Source organism: Ailuropoda melanoleuca, chromosome 13, assembly GCF_002007445.2.
Source record: "Ailuropoda melanoleuca isolate Jingjing chromosome 13, ASM200744v2, whole genome shotgun sequence".
In the NCBI taxonomy this organism is placed as follows: domain Eukaryota; kingdom Metazoa; phylum Chordata; class Mammalia; order Carnivora; family Ursidae; genus Ailuropoda; species Ailuropoda melanoleuca.
This window is the reverse complement of record NC_048230.1, coordinates 44,790,098-44,800,771: the sequence shown is the minus strand read 5'-3', so window position 1 is coordinate 44,800,771 and position 10,674 is coordinate 44,790,098. Positions and strand designations below refer to the sequence as shown.

The window sequence follows — 10,674 nt, the reverse complement described above, 5'->3', positions numbered from 1 at the left end:
CCTGCTCGTGTGCTCTCTCTCTCTCTCTGTCAAATACATAAATAAAATCTTTAAAATAAAAAAATAAAGACAACACCAAAATCAAAACCTTTGAACTTATACTTTTCAACTTGAAAGAAACAAAGAATAGCTACAATTCTAAAATAGCCTCAATAAAGCCAATATTATTCTGATGAGAAGCAACGGGCCGTACAGAAACAAGGCAGAATACAAATATCTTACTCTGTACTTAATTTGAAGTGTTGCCACTGAAATCAGTTACAGATGTTTATTCTGAATGACGCTCCCGTGAAGGCTGCAGACGCGAGTGCTGATAATGGTTTTTCAAACTTAAATTTATGGAATACCCAGAAAATGGGCTGAATTGGAGCCTGGAGACAGTTTTCAAATGCTCATTAGCAACGATTTTGTAAAGATGTAGAGCTGTTGTTTTCATATAAATTGGGATTTTTAAAACCCTCTTCCTATAGTGCTTTCCGTTGTCGCGTGGCTGTAAACCAAAGACCCAAATAATCGCAAATGATCACAGGCACTATTTGGGCAAAAACTGCCATGTGTCAGTACTTTTAATGTCATGTACATCAAATTATAGCAGAAAGAAGACTGAACAGGTGCAGCCCCTCTGTTCTCGTGAATGCACAACAGGTTACAGGAAACCCAGTTTCTATTCCACCATCAAGTGGGGTCTCCCATTCGTTCCCCTTGTGATGGGTCGTTACGAATATCTCTTCGCTACCCCTGAAAATACCCAGTGAAAGGTTCGCGTTCAGAAGAAATGGAAGATGCCGAGCCTACCTCTCTGCCTTGAATTCCATTTGTGATTTTATTTATTTTTAAAGATTTTTTTTATTTATTTGAGAGTGTGAGAGAGAGCGCACAAGCAGGGGGAGGGGCAGAAGGAGAAGCAGGCTCCCCGCTGAGCAGGACGCCCATCGTGGGCTCGACCCCCAGCACCCTGGGATCGTGACCCAAGCCGAAGGCAGACGATTCACCGACTGAGCCACCCAAGCACCTCTCCATTTGTAATTTTAGTGGAAAAATTCATTTTATTTTGTTGGAGTTGGAACTTTTTTCCTGATAATTCATGATGACGACTGGGCAGAAGTTCATTTTTCATACAAGGCCTGTTCGGAGAAGACCCTGACTGTCAGAAGGTCTGCTTGCTGAGAGTTCAACAGTTGGGATAACGGCCCCTTAGCTGAGGTCCACGCCTCTGACATTCACCTTCAACCTGCTCCGTGAACAGCCCCTCACGGCCTCTTACCGCCAGCCTGGTGCTTAGTTCTGCTTCTGGGGATGCCCCTGTGCTCTGCTTTCTAACAAAAGTTTCTGAGTTCCGGAAGACTGAGGGAGACAGATGCCGCTTAGAAATGCTTCACTTCAGGGGCGCTGGGTGGCTCAGTCGTTAAGCGTCTGCCTTCGGCTCAGGGCGTGATCCCGGCGTTATGGGATCGAGCCCCACATCAGGCTCCTCCGCTGGGAGCCTGCTTCCTCCTCTCCCGCTCCCCCTGCCTGTGTTCCCTCTCTCGCTGGCTGTCTCTCTGTCAAGTAAATAAAATCTAAAAAAAAAAAAAAAAAATGCTTCGCTTCAGTTTGCAGAGGCAGAAGCCATTCGGGTTTTGCAGACTACAGCCGGCTAAGAGGAAGGAGAGAGGGCCCTTCTATACCTAGGAGGTCACACATCCAAATGTCTGCAAGTGCCCTCCGTGACGAAGTCTTGATCCATTGGATTTTGGTTCCTGGTCAGAGGAGTGCACGTTGTTCTCGACTGGAGCTCTGGGAGTCCTGCCTCAGAGGGGGCGGAGCGATGCCGTCGGACGCCTGTACCCACATTCCGTGACCCCAGGCGATGCCTGAAACCGCGGGACAGTACCAAACCCTATGTATACCTCGTTTTTCCTGGACACACTTAGCCGTGATAACGTTTATGAATTAGGTGCAGTAAAGAGGTTCACAACAATAACAATAAAATAGAGCAATTATAGCGATCTGTTGTAAATAAAGTGCTGTGACTGGGGTCTCTCAGAATAATCTCACTGAGCTGCACTCCCCTTGGTTGCGACGCTGTGAGATGGTGAAGCGCCTCGGTGACGGGAGGAGGGAGGGGAGTGATGTGGGCCTGTGACATCGGGTGAGGCTACTGCTGACCTGACCGCGGGGCAGGTGCAGGCTCGTCTGTGCAGACCGCGGCCGGCCACGAGGAACCGGGACCGCGGACGAGCCCTGCGCAGCCTCTCCGTGGCTCAGAGACGGTCCTTGTGAGGGGCAAGCACCCTGGCCTTCAGCTCTCGTCGCTTTCTTCTCCCTCTTTCCTCCTTCGTCAAACTAAAACTTTCCCACAGCAACTGCAACGTTTGACTTTCCCACCAGCGACGTGGGAGGGTTCTGATGTCTCCACATCTCAGGCAACACTTGATTTCTTTCTTTCTTCTCCCGTCCACCCTCACAAGTGCAAAGTGGTATCTCACTGTGATGGTGCATTTCCCTGATGACTAACGGCGTCGACCACCTTTCCACGGGCTTGTTGGCCGTTTGTGTGTCTTCGAATTCCATAGCTTTTAAGCTCAGGTATTAAAAACTAAGGAAAATAAATTCATTTCCAAATTTTGTCTTTCCCATGGTCTTTTACCTCCTGGAAAAAAACTGACGTCGTCCATTCAGACCCTCCCAGGAGGTCCATGATGGCAGCACTAGTTCTGTACCCAGATGCTAACATGCGATGCATTCACCACCACCAGCTTCAAATGAAAGGATTATAAGCTTTTAAGAATTTTCTGTTTCCGTATATACGGTACATAGCTCCGTACTAATACAGTACATATCATTGTTTACAACTCAAACACAAAATCCTCGCTGGAGCCCTCAGTAACCTTGTGTTTAACCAAGTGGGTTCTTATTCTGAGAAATGTTATTGTAACAGTAATTGTACCTTGTGATACGTCAGCTTAAAGATGAGTTTCCAAGATCTGTAGGTAACTTAACTCAACCTGAGTTAACGAATGGGTATTCATTGGCTGCCCGGATCTTTTCTAAGTAAGACAGGGTGCCAAAGCGCCTCTTACAAGCAGAATCCCTAAGTTTATTCACTTACCCTCCTGCTGCTTGTTTTTCTATGCTGCAGAGAGGGTGTGTCTTTGGGTCTGTTGGTGAACATGTTGATTTCTGGCACTGGGAGACGCTGGGTCAGGTGTCGCGTAGCTGTACAGAGTCGTGTGTGAGCGCCCCTGCACTCAGCTGCCGCAGCACAGGGTTCCTGGCGTCGCCCCCAGACACACCGCAAGAGAGAAGTGACTGGTGTAGGGGAGGAGGGGGCCGTGCCTCTGGAGCATTTGGTCTTGGCACCAGCGAGATCAAGAAGTGAGGTGTGCACAGCAAGCAAACCTTTCGGTGCCTGGCCGACTCGGTTGGTGGAGCACATGGCTCCTGACCTCGGAGTTGGGAGTTCAAGCCCCACACTGGGCATGGAGCTTACTTTAAAAAAAAAAAAAGAAAAGAAAGAAAAGAAAAAGCAAATCCTTTTCCTCCTTTTGTTTCTAGGAAAGCCACGTCATCACCCACTGCCCACCCCTGAGGCCGGGAAACAGAATGTCGCACCTGAGGCCCGTCTGGGACAGTTGCAACCCCATTTTGCAGCTCAGGTAATACTCCTTTATCTAAGAAATGTAGTTTTAATAACTGTTTACTGATCGCTTAAGTATTGCATTTCATTACCAAAATGTAAAATCCAGTAAATACTGTTGAAAAGGGCTCCAATTTTCAGCACCCAAGCATAATTACCAGTAACATCTCAGTATGTTTCCTGCAGCTTTTTTTTTTTAAGATTTATTTATTTATTTTAGGGGGGGAGGGAGGGGCAGAGGGAGAGAGAGAATCTTCAGCGGACTCCCCACTGAATGAGGAGCCTGACTCAGGGCTCAGTCTCCCAACCCTGGGATCATGACCTGAGCCGAAACCAGAAGTCAGATGCTTAACCGACTGAGCCACCCAGGCGCCCCTCCTGCTGTTTTTTAAAAACTACCTAAATAAATAATATAAAATTGCAAATTACATCATATGGATGTTTTACTGTAGCTTTACCCACCTGGGTATTGTTTTTCTTTCTTTCTTTTTTTAAAGATTTTATTTATTTATTTGAGAGAGAGAGCACACACATGGAGGCAGAGGGAGAAGCAGACTCCCCGCTGAGCAGGGAGCCCCACCCGAGGCTGGATCCCAGGGTCCTGGGATCATGACCTGAGGTGAAGGCAGATGCCTAACTGACTGAGTCACCCAGGTGCCCCTTATTTTTCAAATCTTTACCAATATGATGGGCTAAAAAAAACTTCATCTTTTAGAAGTTTCTTATGTCCTTGGTGGTATTAAAGTCTGTAATCTATTTATTGGCCATTTATATTTCTTCTTTTGTGGGTTATTTATACACATGGATGGATGGATGGATGGATGGATGGATGGATGGATGGATGGATAGGTGGATGGATGATAGGATAAATGATAGGTAGAGAGAGATACACACACACACAGTCAGACAACTTTGTTCCTGGGCTGGCTGAGAGTAATTTGCCGACATCGAGCCCCTTTATGTCTGAAAACAAGGACACCTTCCGACATTATGAAAATCAGGAAACGTGAATATGATCCTAGAATTTAATACATACTATATACTCAGATTTTGTGAGTCACAGATCCAGGACCCACATTGCCTCCAGCACTTGCACACCTACGTGTGCGTGTGTGTGTGTGGACATGCATGTGGGGGCTGCACATGTAAGTATGTTATTGCACATGTGCCTGCATGGGGGTAGGTGCATGTGTGGGCATCTCCTTTACTCCAGAACGGGTCTTCTGACCTTGTACGTCCTTCACAATGCTGACATTTTGGAAGAGCCAGGCCAGTGTCTGGCAGACTGGGGTGGCGCCTCTGCATGGTCAGATTTGGATCTGGATTTATTTTTGACACAGCTCCAGTGAGGGGTCCTTTCCCCGCTGGTGCGGTCCTGCTTTAGATACCAGACCTTTGCGGGGCGCCTGGGGGCTCATTCGATCAAGCAGCTGACTCATGGTTTCGGTTCAGGTTGTGATCTCAGGTCGTGGGATCGAGCAGGGAGTCTGTTTGGGACTCTGTCCTTCTCCCTCTGCCCCTCCCCCTGCTCGCAGTCTCTCTCTCTCTCTTTCACAAATAAATAGATAAAATCTTTTAAAAAAACCCATCCCTTTGTAATATTTTTAATATATTACAAAAACATGTAACAAGCTTGTTCTTGTTTCCGCTCTTTTACAGAATTTTCTTAGCCATTCATCCCATTTGATCTCTACTAGGTGAATATTGTAATTTATGTATTTTTATTATAAATATTTTTAGACTTCTAAGAAGATACAAAGACTCATACGATGTATACCATCCAACTTAATAAACAAAATGTTATAAAGTCAAAACCCCTCTGAGAGTTCTACCCCGACATCCCCCCTTCAGACTTTCCTGAGTCTGGTGTTCCTCCTCGCAGATATTTAGAAATCTGCATGAATCACATCTGGTTGTATATGTATCTTTCTGCGTGGCACTTTCATTCCGCGTCATGCTTCTGAGCTACACCGATGCGCTATGTGGAGAGCAGCTACGTCGGGCCACGGTGTTAGGGCCCCGCGTTCCCTGTGGCAGCTGAGCTCTGCCAGGAGCCGGATGGTGCCACAGCGGGTACGGGAGCAGACGGGCCTGGATGTGCTCCAGGAAAACGCGATAGATCCAGGAAGTTTCATTCCATATAATCTTCATGTCATGAAACATTCTTCTTTTCACTTTTTTCAACTATTTAAAAATGTAAAAACTATTTTAAAATGTAAAAACTATTTTTAGCTCATGGGCTGGACAAAGGAAGGTGGGCGGGGTTTGGCCTCTGCCAGGTGTGGCTTGCCGAGCCCAGGTCTAGACGCTGATTTGCGTGTGTTCTTTCTGTGGTATAAATACGTCAACATTGGCTCATCCATTCTTCTCTCAGGGGCATTTAGGCTATTTTTTGCTGTAGACGTTGTTAGAAAGCCCTCTTGTGCACACTCGGTGTGTGTGTCCTACGGATGAGCCCGCACGGACACACCGTCATCACCCAGCACCCGTGCAGCACGTCCCGGCCCACGCCCGCTGCTGTGCGTTCTGCGGGTCTGCACAAACGTATCATGACACGTGTCCACCACCGTGGTCTCATACAGACTAGTCCCACTGTGCCGAGATTCCTCTGTGCTCTGTGCACCCTTCCCCTTTCCAGCTCTGTCCTCGGTACCAGCTGATCTTACTGCCTCACAGCTCTGCCTTTGTCCCCAAGCGTCACAGCTGGAATTTTCCAGACGGGCTCCTTTCTCCTGGTCCTGTGCACTCACAGCGCCTCCGCGACACTCCAGGGTTGGAGAGCTCACCTCTCGTTGCCGGACGGTGTTCTGTCTGATGGCTGCACCGGTTTGTTCATCTTGAGGATCTCTTTAAACTTGCGTTTTCCAGGTGCTGCAGGCCATAAGGAGCACCGTTGGCTTTTATCAACTGTTTTATGTCTACAACTCTGCGGAACTGGTTGGCACTAATACGTGTGGCAGCCGTTTTCCCGGGTTCACTACACGGACAGAGAGCGTCTGTGGTGAGGGTCTGGCCGCTCCCCTCGCGGTCCTGTCTCATGCTGCTGTCCTGGCCAGGACTCCCATGCAACGGGGAGAACAGGTCATCCACACCTTGTCCCGATTTATAGAATGCTTTTTTGCATTTTTTTGGTAACGATTTTATTTTTTTAAGCAATCTCTACATGCAAAGTGGGGCTCAAATTCACAATCCTGAAATCAAGAGTCACGCTCTCCACCGACTGAGCCAGCCGGGTGCCCCAAATGCTTTTTGCATTTTATCTTCAAGTAGAAAGTTTGCTGTAGGCTTGGGTATTACGTTGAATCTGACAAAATTGCCGTTTTTGTAAATCGGGAGTGGTGAAATATCAGCGATTCCGTGTGGTTCAACCTCGTAGAGACCTGTCTTCAGTTTAAAGTTCTTTCTCCTCTGCTCTACTGAGTTTTGACCCAGAATAAGTGCTGAATTCTGTCTCCTGGTGCTTTTGACTTCATCCCGGTGACCACGACTGGGGTCCCGGCTGGCGGGATGCCACTGTCCTTCCACGGAGGTCATACTGACCAGTGTGCCAGCCGCATGTGTGCGCGGGCCATGTCTTGCCGCCTTCAGAGTTCCGTTCTTCACAAGCCTTTCCACACAACTAGAAGCTTCCGCCTGTAATTAGCTGATGAGAAGTAGCAAGTGCGTGTGTCTCTACCTGTGTGTAGTGTTTCACTCACTAATACTCAGTTTCCCTGAAGGATATGGGAGTTTTATAAAGTCTTGAGGCTAATCCTTATCGGCCCATGTTCTGTAAAGATAGTCTCCAGTGTACGGCTTTCCTTTTCAGTTTGTTTAAAATAAAGTAAGAGAGAGCCAGCTGGGAGATGGATGTCCTGTTCCGCCATGGGGTGATGTGAGCCCCAAGGTGGTCCTAGCGAGGTGGCGGTGCTCAAGCTCCACGCTGACCTGGGGGCCCGGGTAAGAGGGGTGGGCAGCCAGCAAGGAGAAGCGTCATGTCTGGAGACAGCCGAAGCCAGGATTCACTGTGGGGTGGATTTGGAATGTGAGAGAGGGAAGGAACCCAGGTTTGAGGCCTGGCTGCTGGGTGAGGGGGGTGGGAGTGGGGGCCCGGGACTGGTGATGCCCGAGCTGCCCTGCTGGCATGTCCGATGGGCACATACTTCATGGGGCTGGCGGGGGGGAGGGGACGGGGGCTTCTGCTGGGCCTCAACACAAGCCCTCGGCAAAAGCAAGGTCTGAGTCACAGGACGGTGGGGACGACAGGGACAGCTCCAGGGCACCTGGAATGGGTCTGCGGGAAAGGCCTGCACAATGGTCTGCCCAACAAGGAGACGCTAGCCTGAGAAACTGGGCAGGGCTGGCCACAGAACAGAGGCTGAAAACCATGAAATCTGGGGAGAGCGTTTCTCCCTAATCTTGAGGGAGACCTCGGTAACACACCCGATCAGTGACCCGCCAACACTGAATTCCTTCTGTTTGCATTTTCACGGCAGGACTCCAACAACACCAAGAAAAAGTGTTTCTCTGAATGCTCGGGGAAGGTCCAACCCTGCTTGGCCCAGACAGTCGGGAGAAGCGGTCCTCCGCAGGGCTGGACAGCAGGAGCCTTGGCGGGGTCGGGGCAGGTACGGCAGGGCCCACCGGTCTCAGCGCGGGCACAGCCGTGGGAAGTGGAGCACCTGGTGTCCTAGCAGATGGCTGTTGCCGTGGCAACCCCAGACGCTTCCTTAGGATGGTGGAGTCTGTTCTCGTGCCTTGCAGAGTGGGTCCCCCTGAGGCGCCGGGGGCATGGGCAACATGGCTCCGGAGTGGGCCTTGGCACAGCTGGAGAGCTGTGCTTGGGGCATTTGCCCTTCTTTCCAGGTCCCACCTCCCAAGAAGACCAGACTGCCTTTGCCCTACACGTTGCTTTGTCCTTCTGGTGTCCCCAGGAACCGCAGCTGGTCATGCACTGGCCAGCCAGTGTGCCTGGGGAGCGCGCGCCTGTCCCCAGGGACTCTGGGTGATGGGCCCTGAAGCCTCACTCCAAGGCCTGTCTGTGGGCCATGCCCACTGTCTTATCACTTCCTCCAGGGGCAGGGAGAGCCGGGCTCTCAGGGATAATTTGTTCTTTTTTGCTTTCCTAGAGGCAACACACAATCTCTACAGTAACTTGCAGATCAGCTTGGCAGAAAGAAAACCGGTCCCCAGAGCCACGCCCGGCTCAAGAATCCCACAAGGAGAGTAGCCACCCCAGCGGAAGCCCCTCCTCAGTGGCCAGCGGTCCCCTCCAGGACATGTGGAAGTTACTGGACCTGAGATCCAGCCCTTCTGGCCTCACCTCCCAGAACGACTCCGCACCAGGTAGACGGGGGCCAGGGCTCCGGGGTCCCAAACAGGCCAGGCTTGGCCACTGGCCGCCGACAGAATCCACAGGCGGAGAGATGGTGGTGGTGACACAGGAAAGGAGTTTATTTCAGGGAGGCCGTTCCCGGGAAGCCTGCGGACTAGTGTCGAGAAGACCCTCCAAAGTGCAGAAAGCACTTCCAGGTTTATGTAAGGACCGTGTGGGACAAAGGTCAGTGGGTGTGTGCTCGTGGGCAGTGAAGGTCAGGTGGGTCACTGTCGTGGGGTCAGTCATGGGGTCCTGCTGGCTCAGGGCAGTCCTTATAGCCTGAGGAGAGTTTCGGTTCCCATCGGGGACCCTGCTTTCAGGGTCTTCTGCCGGAGTTCAGAGAGAAGCAGGAAGGAAGAGCTTGATCAGTGGGGAAGTCCAGCCAGAGGTCAGAGCAGAGGTGAGACGTGCTGTCCCCCAGCTGCTGCCTGGCAGGGCTAGGTGACCACTGTCAGGCTGACGTGCACACAGACACAGGCACTCTTTCCGCCTGTGCAGGCTCCCTCGCGGAGGCCCGTCCTCACCCACAGCGTGCAGCACAGGCCACCCGCGGGGGGTCCCCTGCCCAGGGAGCTGGTGCGTCAGTCTGGCAGACACAGCCATTCTCTGTGCCGCCCAGCCTCGCGAGCACGACCCTGTCCTTGCCCTTGTCCTGCCTGGTCATCACAGGTGTTCAGGAGAACCCATCTGGAGGGCCCACCTTTGGGGGAGCTGCAGAACCCCCCATGTGGCAAGAAGGCTGAGGGAGGGCAGCCTGTGCGGAGCCCCTTGGGGATCTGTGTGCACAGAGCGCCCTTGATCCGGGTCTCAGCCCCATGCGGGTCACGCTCTGTTATGTATATGTGCTCCCACCGTTGTGACTGTTGTCCCTGAGGTGGACATTTTAGGTTATTTCCAATCTTTTGTCGTACACGTCATGTTACAGTGAATGGCCTTGTGCACAGTCTTTCAGCCCACGTGTGATTCCGAGGGCGGGGTGTTGCTTTGTCGGGGAGCAGATGCATTTCTGGCTGGGGAAGACTGTCCAGCTGGGCTCTGGGGACACCACGCGATCACAGGCGCTCCGGCGGTGTGTGCGGCCGCCTGTTGGGAGCCTTCCCACGCCTCCTCACTCCCTCTTCCTCACCCTCCGTTCTCTGCCCTTTGCACGTGGAGTTTGCGTACTGATTTGTGGGAGCTCGTCATTTATGATGGAAATTAGGCCTTTTCTGAGACGTGAATTAGATCTCCCCCCCACCCCCCAAGTTCTTATTTGGTTTTTGTTTGGTTGGGTTTTTTTTTACATTTTTAAGGTAAAATTCAATTAGTTAACATATAGTGTGTTATTGGTGTCAGAGGCAGAGGTCATCGGTCGTATACAACACCCAGTGCTCATTCCATCACGCCTTCCTTAACCCCGTCACTCAGTTGCCCCATCCCCCACCCCCTCCAGCAACCCTCAGTTTGTTTCCTGTGATGAAGAGTCTCTTAGGGTTTGTCTCCCTCTCTGATTTTGTCTTGTTTTATTTTTCCCCTCTCTTCCCCTATGATCCTCTGTCTTGTTTCTTAAATTCCACACATGAGTGAGATCATATAATTGTCTTTCTGACTTATTTCACGTATCATAATACCCTCTAGTTCCATCCACACAGTTGCAAATGGCAAGATTTCATGTGTTTTGATGGCTGAGTACTATTCCATTGTGTATATAGACCACACC

General features: G+C 50.6%; 1 protein-coding gene across 2 annotated transcripts in view; it reads left to right on the top strand.

Moving 5' to 3' along the window:
• The window catches only part of CCDC57 (coiled-coil domain containing 57), a 99,159-nt gene that overhangs the window by 63,037 nt on the left and 25,448 nt on the right, over positions 1–10,674 (top strand). For both annotated transcript variants that reach the window (XM_034641042.1, XM_034641043.1), the window contains 4 exons: positions 3,538–3,638; positions 6,488–6,700; positions 8,095–8,226; positions 8,728–8,944. In XM_034641042.1, the coding sequence (XP_034496933.1) occupies positions 3,538–3,638; positions 6,488–6,700; positions 8,095–8,226; positions 8,728–8,944 (663 nt within the window). The remainder of the gene's footprint in view (positions 1–3,537; positions 3,639–6,487; positions 6,701–8,094; positions 8,227–8,727; positions 8,945–10,674) is intronic.